This window comes from Sinocyclocheilus grahami, unplaced genomic scaffold (genome assembly GCF_001515645.1).
Source record: "Sinocyclocheilus grahami isolate Dianchi unplaced genomic scaffold, SAMN03320097.WGS_v1.1 scaffold334.1, whole genome shotgun sequence".
Classification (NCBI taxonomy): domain Eukaryota; kingdom Metazoa; phylum Chordata; class Actinopteri; order Cypriniformes; family Cyprinidae; genus Sinocyclocheilus; species Sinocyclocheilus grahami.
This window is the reverse complement of record NW_015505513.1, coordinates 275245-298202: the sequence shown is the minus strand read 5'-3', so window position 1 is coordinate 298202 and position 22958 is coordinate 275245. Positions and strand designations below refer to the sequence as shown.

General features: G+C 35.6%; 1 protein-coding gene across 1 annotated transcript in view; it reads left to right on the top strand.

The window, feature by feature from the left end:
- The first annotated feature begins 13603 nt into the window (after window positions 1-13603).
- LOC107602730 (potassium voltage-gated channel subfamily KQT member 5-like) overlaps window positions 13604-22958 on the top strand; it is a 29974-nt gene continuing 20619 nt past the window's right edge. The window contains exons 1-4 of the mRNA XM_016295301.1: window positions 13604-13618; window positions 14936-15062; window positions 21615-21790; window positions 21972-22097. Coding sequence (XP_016150787.1) covers window positions 13604-13618; window positions 14936-15062; window positions 21615-21790; window positions 21972-22097 — 444 coding nt within the window. The remainder of the gene's footprint in view (window positions 13619-14935; window positions 15063-21614; window positions 21791-21971; window positions 22098-22958) is intronic.

Below are 22958 nucleotides of genomic sequence, written 5' to 3'. Positions count from 1 at the left end.
TATATATATATAGAGAATTTTTGCTATTCATTTCTTCAAAAAAAGAGAGAGAAAAAAACCCAGCTGTAAATTCATAAAAATACTTTTGCAAAAAAACAAAAACAAAAAAAAAATATGCATGAACAACAACATAAGATAATAAAGCAGGGCTGGGTGATGGTTGCTTTGTTTGGCCCATCAGACTATCCTTATTAATTAACTATGTCTTTATTAAATTGTAGAACAGAATAGAATAGAATAGAAGCTGATGGACAGAGAGCAGCACAATAACAATACATTATACAAGGGCATTGCAGCTAAAACATTTTCTTTTTGAATCTGATCTGTGCTTTGTTGCAGTGTTGTCTCTGTTCTCAGAGAGATTGTTGGCTGCAGGCGCTTTCCATTTCTGGATTGATTCCGCTCTCATTTGGCATTGGTTTGATTCAAATATTGTAACTGAGCATTACTCTAAACAAGCTTTCTCAGGGTTAAGAGCATGTAATGCATAGAACAGCTATAACAGAGATGGAAGCGTGCACTTGTGGGCTAATTCTACACATACATGTGTATATATACAAAATCTCACTAGACTCCTGATCCCACGCAGGTCATGGTTTCATAACTCACACTGACACACATACACAAAGATAAACACAAACACAAACAGATTTGCATTTTAGACATGTAGTGATAAACTGAATAAATAAAGTTGCAGACCTCCTTGATGACCCTTCATGCCTTACAGGAACTTTAACTCCCCATCCATATCTGCATGACGTACAGGAATATCATCTCCATCTTAAACCTAGTATATTCACAATCTAAAAAACAAACTCCTTCAATCCTTGAGCTCTAGCCACTGTGTCATAGTTACGAAAAGACCTTTTTCTTTTTTTTACACTATCCAGCTGACCAGTGGCAATGTTAATCAATAATGCAAATTTATATCGAATTTTTTTGTATTTCAATTTGTATTGAATTGTGGTATGGTATCAGCTTTTAAAATTGATTTTAAACTGCTAAAAGCAATTTCAATTACCTTAAAAAAGTGCCACAAGCATGAGAGAGTGTGTTAACTTCATCGATGGGTCAATGACATGAAAATATATAACTGCAGTTCTTACTTACTATAGAGCTGAAAAGAACACCTTGTCAGCATTGGCTAATATATATTTTTAAATAATCATTGCTTCACAGTTTATTTGAAAAACATTTGTCTGCCAAATTAAATTCTTAGTTTAATTTTTTTCCAAACATGCAGACTTGACTCAAAAACAGAAATGACTTATCATGTGAAACTCAAAATGTAATGATAATTATAAATTGATAATTTAAGACAATTTCATAATTTGTAAAAAAAAAAAAAAAAAAAAAAATGATTATGATTAATAATAATAATAATAATAATACATTTATTTTAGTTTTTAAAAATAAATAAATCAAATTTGTACATTCACATGTATTGAGTGTGTAAAGATATATTTTAGTACTTTTTATTTACTTTAAGCTGTTGGAAAATAAATAAACCCAACGTTTTTTGAGAGTGTTTGGATGCGTCAGGATTATGGACCAGTTTTGCCCCTGTTTCTGTCCTCGTTTAGTTTGATTATGATCCTATGCACCTGTGTTTCCCCAATTATCCTTTGTATTTAAGTCTCTGCCTTTGCGTCCAGTGTTTGTCGGGTCTACTTGTTTTCTACGTGTGTTGCGCAAGTGCCTGTTGTGGATTATTCCCAGTGTTTGCTTGATTAAAGACTTAAACGTTTCCTCGTGCCTCCAGCGTGCTCCCTGAACAGCGTAGTGTGACAGAATGGTTACACACATGGTATTTTTGGATTTCAAACAGTTTTCAATTTAAATTTTCCTGAAAATTATGTAAGAATTTAGCAAAACACGAATACAAAAGGTACATTTCTAAGAACTTCTTACATGTGTAAACTAAATTTTTTTTAAAGTCTTTTCTTTTTTTCATCCTCACAGACACTATTATGTCACTGAACCAGATAAAAGATTTATAATTGGCAACTGTAGTAAATGTCAGGAATTTTAAAAGCCATTATCATCTTTCACTAAGGCTGTGCGGGCCGTTAAAATGTCTTTCCCTGGATACAAGCCTGCAGAGCGATCAACACAGACCCCGTCTCCTGAGAGAGGAACCGACATCATTATGAGAGTATAGAAGAAGGTGTCTGGGTGTCTCATTACCGTGTGATCCTCTGTCATTAATACCCGTTTGTGGAGAGGCAGAAAGAGAAGGCCGTGATCAATCAGATGAGATTTAGCTTCACATATAAACAGGTCTGATGAATGGTTGCCGTTTAAAGTGAGGCGACAGACTTAACACAGTTTGCACTAAGTGTCTGGGCATAGAGTCTGTGCCTCTACTGCCAGATGGCTGTAGAATCCAATCCAGTATTTTTTCAGTTTCAAGTCTGCGTGAGCATATGTATTTGCTTAATATCTAATACTAGCATTTCAACCAATTTCCTGCCATTTCATTAATTTATGTACATAAAATTAGACACGTTGAGTACTATAGCCTGTGTACTGTAACTGGTTATGGCAACAGTTTAAGAGACCTTGACACTATTGACCAAGATGTTGCTTTGGCCTGTAATATGCAAGCACATGCACACATAGACATAAAAGGGGGCTTGAGCACCTGCCCTTTTTCTTCCTCGAGAGAAAGGAAGTTTTTCTGGGGAGTGTCTTTTTTTTTTTTTTTTGGATAAATTAATATATGTATAGCTATATGTGTGTGTGTGTGTGTGTGTGTGTGTGTGTTTCTGTTTGCACACAGCTTTCCCTGTCAAACTAATAAAAAATCTAAATATCAGGGCGGGTCGGGAAATGTTGAGACTGTCAAGTTCCGACGCCCCTCTGCGCAGGCGCAGCACAGCAGTGTAGCATTGATCGGCACATGCGCATAAGGCAGAGAGTTCTGGAAGTGAAGCCCTTCCTCCCTTTCCAGTTGTGTTCGTCTTGGTGTGGAGGTGAGTGGTGATGAACAAAAGACTAAAAGCTATACCTGTGCCTCGAATTTATAACTAATTACCCAAAAGACAAAAGGCAATTATAGTTAATTTGTCTTGCTAACATCCATGACTCATGAGAGCTACATGATTCAGTTCACTGCATGATTCCGTTTATTAAAATGCATTTAGAATGATCACAAAATTCAAGATATGGGGGCAGAAATGTATATATAATCAGTATCACGCGAAGACTGACGTTTTTTCCACCAAAAAGCAGCATGATTTTATACAGCAGTTCAATAAACAAGAATTTAATATTAAGATACGTTTTAGACACAACATTGATTGTTTTTGCTCTATTTCGCCAACAAATATAGTTCCAATTTGCAACATGACGGTGTTTCGTTCCTGAATGTTTAAAATTCTGTTTAAATTATTTGGTTCAGTCGCAATGACTCACTTTTTAACAGTGACTTGCTGCCACCTGCTGGCGGTTTTAATTTCACATTTAAAGTATCTTTTCATTTTTTATTTTTTTTTATAATTTCAAATATCAGTATTCAACGTTTTATGTTTAAAATATCAAAACAGTATGAATGCGTTTGTAACTGCAGGTTAAATACATTCATGTACTGCGTTAAACAGTGTGCAAATGCATCTAAATGCCCCTTCTAATGCAGCTTCTATGTTTTCTCTGCATTGCAAAGATGGATTTTGTCAATATTGATTTCATTTAAAAGGTAAAAATCTATTTAAACTTATTGGAAAAGATTTTCCCTGTCAAACTAATAAAAAATCTAAATATCAGGGCGGGTCGGGAAATGTTGAGACTGTCAAGTTCCGACGCCCCTCTGCGCAGGCGCAGCACAGCAGTGTAGCATTGATCGGCACATGCGCATAAGGCAGAGAGTTCTGGAAGTGAAGCCCTTCCTCCCTTTCCAGTTGTGTTCGTCTTGGTGTGGAGGTGAGTGGTGATGAACAAAAGACTAAAAGCTATACCTGTGCCTCGAATTTATAACTAATTACCCAAAAGACAAAAGGCAATTATAGTTAATTTGTCTTGCTAACATCCATGACTCATGAGAGCTACATGATTCAGTTCACTGCATGATTCCGTTTATTAAAATGCATTTAGAATGATCACAAAATTCAAGATATGGGGGCAGAAATGTATATATAATCAGTATCACGCGAAGACTGACGTTTTTTCCACCAAAAAGCAGCATGATTTTATACAGCAGTTCAATAAACAAGAATTTAATATTAAGATACGTTTTAGACACAACATTGATTGTTTTTGCTCTATTTCGCCAACAAATATAGTTCCAATTTGCAACATGACGGTGTTTCGTTCCTGAATGTTTAAAATTCTGTTTAAATTATTTGGTTCAGTCGCAATGACTCACTTTTTAACAGTGACTTGCTGCCACCTGCTGGCGGTTTTAATTTCACATTTAAAGTATCTTTTCATTTTTTATTTTTTTTTATAATTTCAAATATCAGTATTCAACGTTTTATGTTTAAAATATCAAAACAGTATGAATGCGTTTGTAACTGCAGGTTAAATACATTCATGTACTGCGTTAAACAGTGTGCAAATGCATCTAAATGCCCCTTCTAATGCAGCTTCTATGTTTTCTCTGCATTGCAAAGATGGATTTTGTCAATATTGATTTCATTTAAAAGGTAAAAATCTATTTAAACTTATTGGAAAAGATTCATTTCTATCACTGCTGTGAACTGATCACCACACAGAATATGAAGAGTATAAAACATTTTGATTAGAAAAAATAAATAAATAAATATGAGAAGTGCCCTTTTTTCCACTTGAGCCCCTGCACCTCAAAATGTCTGTGCACATCCTTGGTAATAAGTGTATTTTTCACTGAAAATTACAGTGTACTTTTATATCTTCTGTATGTCCCCAGTGTTTGAATTGTCAACTCTTTTCCAAATATATATACTGTATGTAGCCTATATACACTACCATTCAAAAGTTTGTGTTGTGGTTTCTTAATGTTTTTGATAGTCTCTTCTGCTCACCAAGGCTGCATTTATTTGTTTAAAAATACAGTAAAAACAGTAATATTGTAAAATAATATAACAGTTTAAAATAACTGTTTTCTGTTGTAACATTTTCAAATGTAATTTATCCATGTGATGCAAAGTTCAGTTTTAAGCAGCCGTTACAGCAGTCTGCAATCTACAGATAAATATAATATTCTGATTTAGTGGTAGATAGATAGATAGATAGATAAATGATGTGACAATGTTGTGACTATGGCATTTTTTCATAACTTACTGACACATAATAAGCCCACCCTATCTATCTTATATAATTAAGTGTGAAATTGGGGAAAGGGATTTTATCCATAACCTTCTAAAATCGTTCTATTGCAGTCAAGGCTGTTTTCAGTTTAGTGTTTAAAAGTGTTTGATGGATGTGGGACATTTATATTACGTATTGACTTTCTTGGAACAGTTCATCAAACATTAGAAATGATATTAGACTATTGTGCGACCTCATATATTGGCTCATATATCAGCAATATCCAAGATCCTTATATAGTAAATTGCTCCTCAGTTTTATCTGTGAGTCTGGCTGTATGTGTCCATTAGCCAAAAGGGCAAGAACGATCATCGCTTTTCAAAGCTATTAAAGAAGATGTGCTGCTTTTAAAATGTGTTTAATATGGCATAATTGTGTCATTTCATATCACATTTTCAGCAGTTTTATCATACACACAGATGCGATCTTGTATGTTTAAAAAAAAGAATTAAACATACTTGTCTCATGTTTATTTTTGCTGTTAACTGGATTACTTTGCTCTCAGTGGTCTGTGAGCAAACTGTCATGACAGAGCATTTACAGAAGTTATTCTACACAGTAGGATTATAATGTTATTTAGTGTGCCCAGCTGTTCCTCTCACTCCAAGTGTTCTGCCTTGTTAAATATCATTAGACGGTTGACGCATGCAATCCATCTGTTATTCTTTCATTGTGGTTTGTCAGAGGTATCATGCTGGAGGGATACAAGGAAAGATGGTGGGAGCCTGATGGGGTAATGCTAGTTAGGTGTTGCAATGCAAAGGCAAGACAAGGTGATAATTTGGGATATGGGGGGAATTTAATGTGAACGAATAAAATAAAAGACCATTTTAATGTTTAAAGGGACTCTGCTGTGACATAATTATTTCCTGTAGGGCATTCAGTCATTTGGAAACATAAACCTCTTTAAACTCTTTGGAAGTTTTTAACACATACTAACCAATTTGTACAGATTGAGTTGTTAAATTCTGAAGCAGCTGGTTTAGAAGTGGAAGAAGCACTGCAGTAATCCTCTAGCCCTCTCAGCATCTGGACCCCTGCAGTTCCTCAATTACTATGCCAGGGCTTTATTTCAGGCACAGAATCTGCAGGGGCTGCTGTTCTCTCAACATGGCTAAACAATCACAGTTTCTCCTAAGAAGCACAGAAAAACAGTTTATATTAAGCTGAAAGAGAAGCTAGTCAGCAGGAGGGGGTTTTATGTTTGAATCTTATGAATGTTTTTTTTTTGTTATAATTTTTGAACATTTTGGAAAGTTTCTTGCAGCCCTGTAAAACTTCCTTTTTGCTGCACTTCATTTTCAGTGAGTTAAAATCGTCACCTTGACAGGCACGTTTAAACCAGATGGTGGTTTATGAAAGGAACAGTTCACCCACAAATTAAAATGCTGTCATGTTTTGCTCTTCTGTGGAGGAGACCTCTTTAAGTATGTACTGTAAAAAACCTTGGCTTATTGCAAAAAATTATTGCCTCTACCTACAAAACGTACATATTCATAAGATGTACTGCATTTTCCAGCTGAAATGAACACTAGTGGCAGTAAAACACTAACAACCTTTGTTCCTTTTCAAACGAATAATGATGGGGGAAGTACATAATCGATTAATAAAGACTTATTTTCATGCGGTGCCTTGCACAATACAAAGTTATGACCTCAAAACATTTTTACCATAGTGCATGATTTGTACACTAATACAGCTTTACATTTGCATCACAAAATCGGCTCTATATGTTGTTGTAAACTTGCTCAGTAGCTCACCTGGTACAGCGCTGCACTTGCAATGTGAAGCGTTCGGGTACGATTCCCATGAAACATGAGTCACAATAAAAGAGCTCAAAGACTTAGAAGCAAGATAAAATGGCATGGTTGCTTCAGGAATTGTGTTTTTATCCTGTGTTTTGTTTTAGGGTAGAGTTAAGTATAGGTGCCTGGTACTATTTTGAAACGCTATAGATAGAACATTAACTTTTTACTGCTACTTACCGGACATTTCATTTTCAAACTGCTGCTAAATGTGCAAGAAGCAATGTAATATCATTTTGCAGACATATCACCACAGGCACGGTTTTTCCAAAGAGTCTGGGTTTGAAAAAAGTTGCATTTGTAAGCATTTTTAAGCAGTGTGTGCAACCATGCATAACTTTCTACATGAACTTCCTTTCAGGTAATTTCCTCCTCTTTAGAAGCACATTTCAGGTGGTGTTGCATTAAGCACAGTTCATGAACTACATTTCGCTCAGCATTCATCATTAGTTTGGATTAAACTCTAACTCTGTAGCTGCATAGCCCTTCAGGACTTTGACCCTGAAGTCAGGCAAGACTTGAGTTTTATATAAGCCATCACATAAATCTGCAATTGTCGTCATGGGATTAATAAAGTACGTATTTGTTTGTATAACACACATCTGTCATAGTTTTTACAATTAAGCATGCAGGCTGGCAATATTGCATATTTTAATATTAAATGATCAAAAAGCATTTACACGCACAAACATATGCAAACACACTAGCATTGAGTAAAGGCTGAAATGCACTACATGACTATTATCTGAACCGATTTTTAATTTCTTGGCATCATACACTTGCTGACTTTGTAAATGGATATAGAGAAAAACTGGGCTTCATACTGTACATAAACGATTGAGGATCACACACTACCAGACTTTCAAATCATTCCAGACACAACAAAGTCATGCAGAAGCATGTGTCTCATTGCTAGAAGATGAATGACAGATGAAAACAATGTTTCTAAAATATGTGTGAAATCCTCAGAATTTTCAGTGAAATCTTTCATCTCCAACTATACCCAAAATCTGTAGATTGGCTCTGACTTTTAGCAGCTAGCATCGACTCCTCCAGACTATGAATAAGAGCAAAAGTCATATGGACATTTATGATTTCTTGCATTGCAGCATATCAGATGTTGCCTTCCAACCACACTGACCAAAACTGTGTACATTGATACAAATCTCTTCTGTTCACTGCAAGCATCTGCCTGGTAAACCAACAGTCGCTTAGAGTCGTGTGCTAAGATAAAGCATAGTGCTTTGATACTGTGAAGATTAGCTTTTGGCAAAGCTTATCTCAGTGTGCCGCTAAACACTAAAATCTGTAAATACAGACTTGCTAAACCGTCCTAGTATGGTGCATTTACATCTGTTAAGTGCATTTACATGTGCAGTCTACTGTAAGTTACTTAGGCTAGTGCTGTATGCTAAAAAGCAATTTTGTCTGGAGTTGTTGTCATCAAAGGGTAGGCAACTCTTTCATCCCTTCACTTTTTTCACACATCAGTTGACGCAGAAAGCCCAGACATCCCGCCAGCAGGCTCTCATGGGAGACTGTACAATACAGTGGAGGGTTATCAGTGCTGGTTTTAGTAACAGTCTTTGACTTTCTCACTTTCTGTCATTTGCATTATAACTGTGCACTTAGTAATACTGGTGAAGAGCAAATTTATGATGAAACTGTAAGTGGTCTGTCCATAAAATGTGGCCAGTGCTCGTATACAGTAGACTGTGCAGTGTGCACAGGGTCATATACACAAAATACCAACAAAAAAATACAATAAACGTTACCTAAATAATATAACATTTAACACAAAACACCTACCACTCTTAAAAATAAAATGTTCTTCACAGAGATGCCATAGAATAACCATTTTTGGTTCCACAAAGAACCATTTAGTCAAAGGTTCTTTATATAACTATCTCTTTCTTACCTTTTTATAATCTGAAGAACCTTCTTTCGCCACAAAGAACCTTTAGTGAAACAGAAAGGTTCTTCAGATGTTAAAGGTTCTTTATGGAACCATTTAGACAAAAAGGTTCTTCTATGGCATCGTGAAGCACCTTTATTTTTAAGAGTGTAATGTACATTACTGATTAAAAAAATTAGAAGAAACTTTATTATCATTATTTATATGTGACACATTACATATATGTTTTATATGTGATGTGTCATGCAGATTGTTTTACAAATATACTGTTAAATTATATGTTGATAATATATTTCAGTATTTTACAGTGGAATTACATAAATGCAATTTTCACCGTATATGTAAGGTAAGTTAATGCCAATTAGCAGGCTTTTACTGCAGCATTTTTACAGTCTTTTTCTGTAAAAAATTACAACAACAAAAAATGTTTACAGTGCAGTGACATTGCAGTGAGAAGGTCTCAGAGTTAAGAGAGGAAAGATCAAACATGCAAAATGTTAATGCTTTGGTTTCGCCCATACACAGATGTAATATATGTACTGTACATATTACATTTCCATGTATGAAATATATTGTCATATGAAGTAAAACATATATGAAACCTATTAGAAATTGGAACCATTTCTTATGTCAAAAGCCTGTCTATACATTTTGATATTATAGTAAGATAGACATTTATTACAAAAGCATTTATATAATTTGTATTTATGTACATGTGAAAATTATATATCAACATTTTATTTCTATATGGGTCAACAACAGTTAAGCTTTATTGACAGCATTTGTTTCATAATGCTGAATGCCACAACTTTTCACAGTTACAGTAAGGCTCTTACACTGGCAACCGTGCCAGGATTCGGGAGGATTTAACAACGTAAATGTGAAGCTACAGTAGTATTTTTGTTTAAGCACTTGCATGAATTATTCAGCAAAACCCCATTCATTATTTGAGCTGTAAGGATGTCTAATGTATTCTTTTCTAGGTGGATAAAACTTCTGGTTATGCAATACTGACAAATGAATGCTATGAGCATATTTCTTGCGGGATTAAGTCCTGGTTGGGCTGGATGCAGGATCAAACATTCCCTGCATTGATTCATATCCCTGATGGCATCGTCTTATCGATCTACCTTACTTCATAAAGAATATTAAGAGAGAAGAGAGAACCGTTGTCTCAGTAGGAGAAAACCATCAACACAGCAGTAGCTGTAACGCTGACAAGGAGCCAATGACACTGCAGCAGTGTGCTTCATATGATGAGACGGTCTGACGACAGCCTACTACTATGTTATTGCTAACATAGTTCAGACAGAGACTGAAGTAAAGACATGGTTGAAAAGTGAATAGTATGCATATGAAATTAAAGAGAGACTGTATATAGACTAATTGATGGGTTCTGTGGTGACTGTTTGTTTTGTTGCTTGGAAATTAAGCCTTGTGGTGTAGAATAATGTCATTATTGTTCAAACAGATGCTGCACTTGCTTTAATGGACAGCTGGCATTGCTGTATATTTGTGTTTTTGAAAAGCATGATATACAATCCCTCCCCATATGCACTCACTCTTTATCTTGTTTATGTTAGGACAGTCCTTCTGTCTCTGACACAGGGACAGCATGTAAGCTTCTAAACATATTTTGTTTTACAGTTGGTCAAGTCTGGATAATTTTTTTTGTTTGTTTGTGGAGCTCTGCTTGTAAGGTTTACTTGTAAAAGTAGCTTGCATCTAAACCTAACTTGTATAACATTTGGACAAGTTGGGAGACTTTGTTCCTCGAAGGTCTTGTAGGTCACCCTTGTATATTATTTACAGTCAGCATCTAAATCGACGTCCATAGATAAGTAATTAAAATAATTGCAATTAATTATAATTAAAATAAGTATAAATTCAGGATTCCAGAATTTTTAAGAGTGTAATAATTTTCAGTGATCCCACTGTTTAGCCACTCAATTTACATGACTCTGACTGGATACAAATTAAGGATACATAATTTTTTAAAAATATGTTATGTACATTTTCTTCCTGATAAAAAAAAATAGAGCTATAAAATATTTATAAAGGTTAAAATATTTTAAATATGTAGTATAAAATATAGTTCAAATATTTTTAATTAGAAAAAAATTATAACATTATACAAATGTTCATAGATGTACTTACAATTCACAAATAGGATTCTCATGTTCTATATTCAGGTCTTCCATATATTGTATTCAGATATTCAGACTGTGTGTGTTTTGTCTTATTTTAAATCATCTTAAGGGCCTTATTTCGAAGTTTGCTGAGACCCCTAATGGGCCCCAGACTCCTGTTTGAGAAGATCTGATCAAAACATATTTTGTTTTACATTCAAGTAAGTCAGAGATTTTGTTGTTTGGTGGCAACTACTTAAGGTTACAAGGTTCCTCTTGTTGAGGTGAGAGTCATACATACTTTGTTTTACTGATATGGATCAGTTAAATACAGATGTCAGCTCTTTAACTTTCTTGGGGGCAGTACAGCTTTGAGAGGATTTTGGGGATCATTATCTGTGCGTCAAGATTTGTTACAGACCTTCTGTGCAGCTTTTATAATTGTGTGCAGGACCACGGACAGCTCACACATCCGTAGTGTTTGCAGGATCGCTGGGTCTTCTGTTGCTGTGGCTCACACATGCGCTTAGAGCGACCACTAGACAGCACATCAGTGAAGAAAAAAGCTTTTATGCACACACACCAGATTTGTCTCTCTTTTCCCCTGCTTTGCATTTCATTCTGTGTGATCGTAAGATATTTAGGGTGCGTTCACACCAGGAAAGTCTGCTAGTTTACTTGCTTTGGTCCAGACCAAATACAATGTTGATTTCTTTTTTGTTTGGTGCAGTTCGCTTTCACACTGCCCTTTTTGCAAGTGAACCAGAAACTGTAAACAAAACCACACGTGTGCTTAAGGTCATCCATTCATTGTTTCATCCATTCAACCATACCAGAGTTCGTTTGGGAGTGGACCTAGACCACCTCTTCAGCTGGGTCTCGGTGCGGTTGTTTGGTCCGCACCCAAGTGCGATTGCTGTATTCACACCTGTCCAAAAGATCCGCACCAAGGGGGAAAACGAACTTGAGTTCGATTCAATCGAACCAAACAAGACAGGTGTGAATTCACCCTTAAACACTTTTTACAGCACCTTGTTGTGAGTTCACTAGTACATTGCTATTTGCATAGACATGATCATTTGTAGGAGACTTGATTATTAACTATGTATAACACTATGTTTAGTGATATAAATTATAGTGACAGGGATTGGGAGAAATAAAATTTCAGTCTTCCATCTGCTGTTTTTAACATCAAATCAGAAAAAATGTTATGGCGTGATACATATCTGTGTGAGAGAGGGAGATTTGGTTCATTAGTCGCTCGTCCCTGGCACTCACCTTCAAAACAAATCAATTTGATTATGCAAAATGATGCCTATTAAGTGCCACTTCAGAGAGAACCGGATAAAGCATGAGAACAGTCTCATGCTAAGAAGTTAAAAAAATATATATCACATGAACTCTATGTTAACTGTACTCTAATACCGTAGCTAGCTGTATGTCTTGAACGTTATGTAATGCTACATCCTGAATTTATTAATGTTATATAGTATAAGCTTCTACGCTTATGATTACTGTAATTAAAAGCAGAAAAAGTCAGATCCTGGCATAGGAGATATAGGCAATATTCTCTACTTCTCTAAAGTAAATTGCCTCTGCTCTCCACCAAATTCTGCTGCTATCTGTGTGATGATGAGTCTCCACACATATTTAAAGGCAAATATGGTGAAATGTTACTAGTACTGCACAACACAGGTCAAGCTAACCAGTGTCAAAACAAAATCCAAACCGGATAAAGCATGAGAACAGTCTCATGCTAAGAAGTTAAAAAAAAAAATATCACATGAACTCTGTGTTAACTGTACTCTAATACCGTAGCTAGCTGTATGTCTTGAACGTTATGTAATGCTACATCCTGAATTTATTAATGTTATATAGTATAAGCTTCTACGCTTATGATTACTGTAATTAAAAGCAGAAAAAGTCCGATCCTGGCATAGGAGATATAGGCAATATTCTCTACTTCTCTAAAGTAAATTGCCTCTGCTCTCCACCAAATTATGCTGCTATCTGTGTGATGATGAGTCTCCACACATATTTAAAGGCAAATATGGTGAAATGTTACTAGTACTGCACAACACAGGTCAAGCTAATCAAATCAGTAAATCACAATATAAACGCAACCAAATATGCCCTACTTTTAGACCTTGTGGTTTGCATGATCTCTTTAATGCAGCACGATGGAATATTGTCAATAGTTATTTGATTACAAAGCCCTGACAAAAGCCAGCTACAGGTGAGAGATATGAACACTGGATCAAAGGCTCATGTTATGCTGGTTTTCTGTTCCTGGAAGCCTGCTGGTTTGTGTACTGGTAATGATGGTCATACAAATGGACCTGATTTGTTTTATTGACTCAGCTGATACCAAACATGATCTGTATGATGTTCATGATCTATAGGCAGTACTTATATGATCATAATGGAAGATCTTTTATTCAGTCATACTGCTGCCCTTTTAATTGACAATGCAAAGACAGGAGGTGAGTCAACAAAATAGTGGTCTTTTAAAATGGCTTTTACCTCAGTGAATTGAGTCAGAGACTCCATATAAGTTTACCAGTCAACATCTGCTGCTGTATGTGTGCATTATTGTGTTTGCACATGTTTTTATATGTGTTTGTATATGCTTTATAATAGGCAAAATGCTTTATAGTGGGCAAAATGAAGTATTAATCAAACACAACCACCTAAATTGTACAATGTGCCGCATTATTATTATTATTATTATTAATATGGAATTTTCTGTATTGAGGTATACATTTATTTTGCACGATTTATTACATTGCTTTGTGTTTTAGGGTTAAAGGAAATATCTGTAAAGCCTATATGGCAAAAATATATATTTAATGTGGCTAAATTATATTTGAAATATATGCTAAATATATGTTGCAAACAGTGAAACTCAATGAAATGTATTTTTGAAATAAGAAATATTTAGTTTTAACCTTCATATACCAAAATATATTTCTAAATGTATTTCGGGGCAAGAAAATGTATTTTGTTGGACTGAAATATAGAGGTCAAATATATATTTTTAAATGCTTTAAAAAATATATATTTATATACATTTAAAATATATATAAAAATTGCCAAAAATGTATTGGTAGAAAATATATTTATGTAAATTTTGGAAGCACATATTAGCAAATATAATTTTTGTCCATTTTTGGTATATTTTAAAATATATTAAAATATATTTGAAAACAATGTCCTGGCAGAAAAGTTCTGTACTTCTACTGATATTTTGCTTCCAATGTGGTTCATTTAAAATGAATCATTTTCAAAATTAAAAAGATATTTACATTGAATGTTGCTGTTAGTCTATGTGTTTTTCCACCGTTTATTTATTTAAATTACAGTTTTTTTGGCCAGATAAATTATGCTCTGAGTAAATAATTTTTGAAAACATTTAGACTGTACTGTAGTTGAGTTATTTAAATTAAAGTAGCTTGTAGCTTGACAAACTAAGGATTCGAAGTAGCACTAAATATACAGTATATGACTAAAACAGAGCCCACTAATGGATCCATAATCAGGTTATTTTCCACTTGTTTCAAGAAATAGCTGACCCACAGATTATATTTGACAGGCAAGGACACCTCCATCTGTGTTTCTTTATTAAAAAGTTCTGTTGTACGCGATGTACAGTACTTATCTCACTGTGTAATTCCAGCAGGGATGTGTGTAACGTAGCTGTAATGTAGTTGGTTAACAGTGTTATCAATTTCACAACCACAGATGAAACAAGTGCACACCCACACAAATAAACTTGAAAATGTCTTTCTTTGTCTTTGTAGGAGTTTGTGATGATTGTGGTGTTTGGGCTCGAGTACATCATTCGAATCTGGTCTGCTGGTTGTTGTTGCCGGTACAGAGGATGGCAGGGACGACTTCGCTTCGCAAGGAAGCCGTTCTGTGTTATAGGTGAGCCTTTAATCAATGTGCAAAGTTTCTCTCCATGAAATGAGAATCATGAAACTTTCATTGTTTAAGTTCAGGATTTCCAGACTTTTCCTATTTCTAAATGAGGTGATAGAGTGAGATCCGTATTAGAAAAGGAGTTCACTATTATTTAACCTATTCAAACCTGGTTGAGAGATTTTATCAGATTTACTAGCATTTCTTACCTCCATGAAACTGTAAATATTATTTTAATGATATTTTTTTCATAAACAGCACAGGCCAGCATTTCACTCACAGCAGTAGATGAGATTTGAAAGAAATTGCATTTGTGGCAAAAAAGTCATATTGGCAATTTATTACTCATTTCTTTCTTCTTTGTGACTTGCTCTGCAAGGAACATTCCAAAGTTGGAGGAAATATGTTCTGGAGTCACAAGGTTTTCTGTACTACACGATATAAATAAAAGAGTACCAACATTTTATTTACTTACCAAAGCTGATTTAATTGCATTTGATGGTTGCAGAGTGTTCATTTTTGACCGTGGTTACTTGCAATGGCACGTGTTAAAGAAACAAACACCCATCATCACTGGTTATGGACTGAGAGTTCATATAAAAGCAAATATTTGGTGACCCTATAGTACTCAGTTAGTGGTATTTCTAAAGCATTCTAAAGTTCTAATTTCTAAAGCATTTTTTTTCAGAAAAGAAGCATTAAATTGATCAAAAGTGACTGTAAAGACATTTATAATGTTACAAAAAATTCTAGGTCATTAAATTATTTAATGTACATCAAAGAATCCCAAAAAAAACTTATATATATATATATATAAAATAATAATAATAATATATATATATATGACTGGAGTCATATTTAAAATATGTTCACATGTTTAAAATGGTAAAAAAAATATTGCACAAATTGCACAATTTTTATTGTATATTTGATCAAATAAATACAGACTTGGTGAACATAAGAGTACAAATAAAATCGTACCCCAAACTTTGGACGGTCCAGTCACATATATCTGATCTATGCTAGGTGTATATTCCCAGTCCCAGTTAACACAGTCATGCTAGTCATATGCTTTGGCAGCTATTAGTAACACTAATACTGTCCTCCCTCACAAATGAATTGCTCCAGTCAGCTTTCATCCTTCCATGATGACACAAATTATGTTTATTCCTATGTAACCAAGGCAACAGCCTCATAACTGTAGATCGCCATTAAGGAAGTGTCTTATGCCTGTAAAATAACCTAACCGCACTTCCCCATTGACCCCAAACCTTTTACCTGGCATCCTCCAGTTGTGGCTGCCAAAAAATACCAAATCCACTTCAGCAAACAACTCTCATTCAGTGACCCCTCAACCTGTCTAATGTTCTCCAGACTGCTGTTACACTGTGTGAGCTCATTAATACTGGCTTTGCTATTAATAATGTCTTACTTTGTTTAAGTGTGTGTAGGTGCTTGTGGTGTCTGTTCTTAAGTGCTAACACTTAGCCCTGGCCTTATTGATCTAAATGGGGATAATGAACGTCATTAATAATGGGAATAATGTGTCTGTGTGTGTGTGTGCTGACCAACTGTCCTTCGAGATTCTATTAAGCCATGCCTCAATCTGATCGCTATTCCCCTTTGTTAGTATATCGTGAACACAAACCCAGGCACTAGCAAAGGTCTTGATCCCAAACATCAGAGACACTGATGACTCAATTACTGTACAAGGTTGCGCATTAAAGCATAGCTATTTTTTTAAACAAAATGTTTATGTAGCTCACCATTGTGCATCTACATTGCAGCTGTTCAGCCGCACAGTGCCATTATGAAATTGGTGCGGTTTCATGCACACAAGGGATTAGAGTTAATTAAAATTGTAATCTCTTTTAACAACAGAAAATAAGATATTTCATACATTCACACTTGTGCTCATCCTTGGCCAGACCTTAAAAAGGCGGTTCATGCTCGAAAACCCTCCAATGTGGCTGAATTACAACAATTCTGCATAGATGAGTGGACCAAAATTCCTCCACAGCGCTGTAACAGACTCATTGCAAGTTATCACAAATGCTTGATTGCAGTTGTTGCTGCTAAGGTTGGCCCAACCAGTTATTAGGTTTAGGGGGCAAACACTTTTCCACACAGGGCCATTTAGTTTTGGATTTTGGTTTCCCTTAATAATAAAAACCTTCACTTAAAAACTGCATGTTGTGTTCACTTGTGTTATCTTTTACTAATATTTAAATTTGTTTGATGATCTGAAACATTAAAGTGTGACAAACATGCAAAAAAATAAGAAATCAGGAAGGGGGCCAACACTTTTTCACACCACTGTATATGACTGGAGTCATATTTAAAATATGTTCACATGTTTAAAATGGTAAAAAAAATATTTAACAAATTGCACAATTTTTATTGTATATTTGATCAAATAAATACAGACTTGGTGAACATAAGAGTACAAATAAAATCGTACCCCAAACTTTGGACGGTCCAGTCACATATATCTGATCTATGCTAGGTGTATATTCCCAGTCCCAGTTAACACAGTCATGCTAGTCATATGCTTTGGCAGCTATTAGTAACACTAATACTGTCCTCCCTCACAAATGAATTGCTCCAGTCAGCTTTCATCCTTCCATGATGACACAAATTATGTTTATTCCTATGTAACCAAGGCAACAGCCTCATAACTGTAGATCGCCATTAAGGAAGTGTCTTATGCCTGTAAAATAACCTAACCGCACTTCCCCATTGACCCCAAACCTTTTACCTGGCATCCTCCAGTTGTGGCTGCCAAAAAATACCAAATCCACTTCAGCAAACAACTCTCATTCAGTGACCCCTCAACCTGTCTAATGTTCTCCAGACTGCTGTTACACTGTGTGAGCTCATTAATACTGGCTTTGCTATTAATAATGTCTTACTTTGTTTAAGTGTGTGTAGGTGCTTGTGGTGTCTGTTCTTAAGTGCTAACACTTAGCCCTGGCCTTATTGATCTAAATGGGGATAATGAACGTCATTAATAATGGGAATAATGTGTCTGTGTGTGTGTGTGCTGACCAACTGTCCTTCGAGATTCTATTAAGCCATGCCTCAATCTGATCGCTATTCCCCTTTGTTAGTATATCGTGAACACAAACCCAGGCACTAGCAAAGGTCTTGATCCCAAACATCAGAGACACTGATGACTCAATTACTGTACAAGGTTGCGCATTAAAGCATAGCTATTTTTTTAAACAAAATGTTTATGTAGCTCACCATTGTGCATCTACATTGCAGCTGTTCAGCCGCACAGTGCCATTATGAAATTGGTGCGGTTTCATGCACACAAGGGATTAGAGTTAATTAAAATTGTAATCTCTTTTAACAACAGAAAATAAGATATTTCATACATTCACACTTGTGCTCATCCTTGGCCATTTGGATTTAATATTTTTCACAGTTTGTTATAGGCAGGCATTCTGGGAATTTATAGGGAGCAAATGTCTCAGTACTGGAATGATTTTGACTCCCTTGCTAGTGCGCTTAGAACTGAACTAGGCAGCAACTAAAATGTTAAAACCTGAAAAATACCCATCAAATAATGTGGTGATAACAATTTGATTAATGGTTGGTCTTTAGGCATTCAATATCCATATCCATGTGAAAGCTCATCATATAACCATTAGGCTACTTTTTGAATCAAATTTGAAAGTAGAAATGTTTAAGATACTTCTGAACCTTGTGAAGCTGGTTTTATAGCACGTGAACACAGAATTACTGTATGTCATTTTCTTTCTGGCTGAAGTCATTTTATACCACACACATGCACATTTACAGCCCCATTTCATCAATATGATGTTAATGGAAACAGAATGCACTAAGAATTATTAACAGGTGATTGATTTTAGATCATTTAAAACTCATTATGAGTGAATGTTTATGTACCCAGAGGTCCTACAGGACCTGAGGGTAAATAGTAGGGATGCACCGATACCACTTTTTCCAGTACTTGCCCGATACCGATACTTTTATTTCTGGTACTTGCCGATATGCTTTGTTTATCAGCTCGCGCACATCAGCTATACAGGCGTTAATACTGAATGTTTAACATTATATTCATTGCATACATATACTTCGTAGTAGACATCCTTAACTCCTTTCTGCTGTCTGTTGTTCTGTTGTCGGTGTTTCTTTGTCTGAATATGGCACTTATCACATGCTGTGTGGTATCGCAATTTGGTATCGGGGCATTTTAACAAGTACGGGTACAGGAGACCAGTATCGGGCTCGGTGCATCCCTAGTAAATAGTGTTGCGAATATCGGACTAGCAGCAACGTGTTTTAGTATTATACCATGATTGCTGCTGGAAAGTTTTAAGTAGTTTTAAGGGTTTTTTTAACAGATGGGTTGTGTTTCTTTGTCTGAATATGGCACTTATCACATGCTGTGTGGTATCGCAATTTGGTATCGGGGCATTTTAACAAGTACGGGTACAGGAGACCAGTATCGGGCTCGGTGCATCCCTAGTAAATAGTGTTGCGAATATCGGACTAGCAGCAACGTGTTTTAGTATTATACCATGATTGCTGCTGGAAAGTTTTAAGTAGTTTTAAGGGTTTTTTTAACAGATGGGTTGGGAAGCTGTTTCCAGAATTCAGGCAGGGTTTATTTTGCTTTGTCACATTTAAATTGAGTGCATGTTTCCTAATTGATTCAACAAGTCATTAGCGGCCATAAGATGGTATTTGTATGTTAAACTGATGAATGAACCCTGTCAACGAAAGAATGGTGTTCAGATGATGATGTATTGGATTTTGTTGTACCCTCCAGCAGTTTATAGCAACATATATTTCAGATTTAGTTTGCTTGCATAAACGTGTCAAGTAACAGTCAACATATTCTGCCACTCAGTTGAAGCCAAACATTTTACATTTCTATACTGCATTGTATAGCTAGATTTCACATTCAGGTAGTTTGATATATAGCATTGACCTTACTAATAATCTGGCATTCAAAATCTGTTTTAAAAGAGTAGTTGAAAATCTGCTGAAAATATACTCACCCTCAGGCCATCCAAGATGTAGTTGAGTTTGTCAAACCTTTGCTTTGGGCTAAAATATAAGCTCTCTATCCATAAAATTGCTGTCCTTTAAATCTGGCATAAACATAAAAAGTAGGACTTTGAATTTGTTGTATATTTTATGCAAGCTGTATTATATTAGAAAAATGTCAGATAAAAGCATTGTTACTAGAGGTTTCAGGCTTTTGGACCCAAAACTCCATAATACTTCATTCTTTTTTTTTTCTAATTGTCATTTTTAAAAGATAGTGGAACAAAATTCTTTCACTTCTCAACAGGGCTGATTCTGAATCGTGATGGGGGTCTCTTTCATGTGAAAGCCTGATGTATTTTTCATTGAGTTCATGAGTCATCTCTACTGCGCTTGATAACGGAGTCATAATTTATAGATCCAGAGTGCACTTCTACACCTAAATAAGCATTTTCTCTCCCAACTCTAGACTCCACAAAGACTTTAAGAACACATGTAATGTGTTGATTTGACTTATAACGAGAGACTGCAGCACAGAGCAGTAGAGTGGCTGAGCATGAAGGCCCTTTCTCTGGAAAGTCTGGCTTCATCGACTACAAAGTATATGAGAAATTAGAGGGAGGATCAGAAAGAGAAAGAAAATATTATTGCAGCTGAGTAGTGCCTTGGAGTTGTTTGTGCTTTTTGAAGGTTTGATGTCGCTTCTCCAAGTGGATGTAGTTTCTGTGTGAACTTCCCGTGTCCTTCGCTTATTCTCTCTGTCTCTTTCTCTCTTTTCCCCTCCCTCAATCCTCTTTTCCCACAGAATATGGGCAAAATGACAGTTTGGAAATCACTCTTTTCAATCATTTACATGAACAGAATGGCTATGTTCCTCTGTGAACTCTCATTTGAGAAGTAAATTGTCTAGTTTGAGCCGAAGAGATGCCATTCCCATTTACCTGCATTAAACTACATTGACAATTTTTCAGGTTAATGAGACATTTACGTATAAACAAAAGACATACATTTCATGTTCAGTGGTGTTGTCAACCACGGAGTCTGAAACACTTCAAAACTAAGTGATTTTATTGAAGAACATGCAGTTCTTGAAACTTCTGGATGCTCTGCATTCACTATGCTCACAGTTTCTGTGATTTAAAAAATCATTGGGGGAAAAGCAACTCTTCGTATAATTGCAGATGAAATGCTGGACGGAATATAATAGGTGGCCTTCAAGTTCAAAAAAGGTTGAGATTTATTAATTATTGGATCCTTTTGTCCAATGGGATTTACAGTATGCAATAATATATTATAAGGACAGCTCACCTAGGATGTCAGATGCCACTTTCATAGATTAAACCGAAAAGAAGAAGAAAAAATTAAGGATTAAAGAAAATTAAACTGTGTCAGAGGACCTGGTAACTAACTAAATAACATTTTGAATTTTATGTGCCGTTAAAACACACATGGCAAATGATATATTCTCCTGTGATATGCTACATATGTAAAATGTTTTCTGACATCATTTTTTCTGTTCTTTTACCCAACCGTCAGACATTATAGTGCTGATTGCCTCTGTTGCGGTGGTTTCGGCTGGGAGTCAAAGCAACATTTTTGCAACATCTGCACTGCGAAGCTTGCGGTTCTTACAGATCCTGCGAATGGTACGCATGGACCGCCGTGGAGGAACTTGGAAGCTTCTGGGATCTGTAGTTTATGCTCACAGCAAGGTAAGTTTATTGCATTAACAAGTCACCATCTAGAATTATTTACTTTTGAGTTACTTTGATATACTAATCATTTAAATGCATGCTTTGTTTTATGAGCAAAAACTACTGTCATATTGTGAAGTACTTTTTGTACTTTTGTAAGTTCTCTAAATGCTTCTCTAAATGCTTCTCTGTCTAACAGGAATTGGTCACTGCCTGGTACATTGGGTTCCTTGTGCTCATCTTTTCCTCTTTCCTGGTTTATCTGGTGGAAAAGGAGTTCAATAAAGACTTTGCCACCTATGCGGATGCATTATGGTGGGGCACGGTGAGTCTCCACACCCCACATCTCTTCACAATGGTGCATTTCACCATTCATTTCACCATTTCATGCAAGTCCAAGTAATATTCTGACCTATACAGAGCTTCACAAAAGAAGTTCTTGTGGTGCCACATACGTGTTCTTAGCACTTCTGTGACTCTTATGCAATTATTCCTGGGTAATTTTGGATGTTCTTGCTAATGTCCAACATTACTGGAAAACTGCAAGACGTACTGGTTTCAGTTTAATATGATCATTGATATCAAATTTCAGTAATAATTTCAGGCTCGCGCTTTTCAGCCTTTTGATCATTTCCTTCCACCTTGTTTGGGAAATTGAAACCTTTTTCATAAAGGTTATACGGAGGCCCATTAGATTCCATTTCCATGGAGATAGAAAGTAATCATGATGGCACAAATGACAAACTCCATCTCTGGTCTCGCTTGGATGCCCTTGATGGTTCAGAGAATAGATTTCAGGCTCATTCAGGTTCTTTCAACCCAAAAGAAAAAGACAACTATACGTATATGCACAAGTAAAGAGATAAACACATACAGAAGTACAAAAAATGATCTAGCACATGTGTTCTGGTGAGGTCATGGTGAGGTCACGCAAATTCATTCTGTCAATAGATAAAATCTAGCCAATTTAGCCAGATGCCAATTGGGCAAGTTGCTTGATATCATCCTCAAAAACCATAAACAAAATTTCACAAGGTAAAAAGAAAAATTACCCAAACTACACTAAACATAGCTCACTTGCAGTGAAGATAAACATGGTTTATATCGACCATGATGTGTTTTATGCAGTTAATAATTCAGGTGAGGTTAGAGCATGCATTTTTAAAGAGACTTTCTTTCTGAAGAA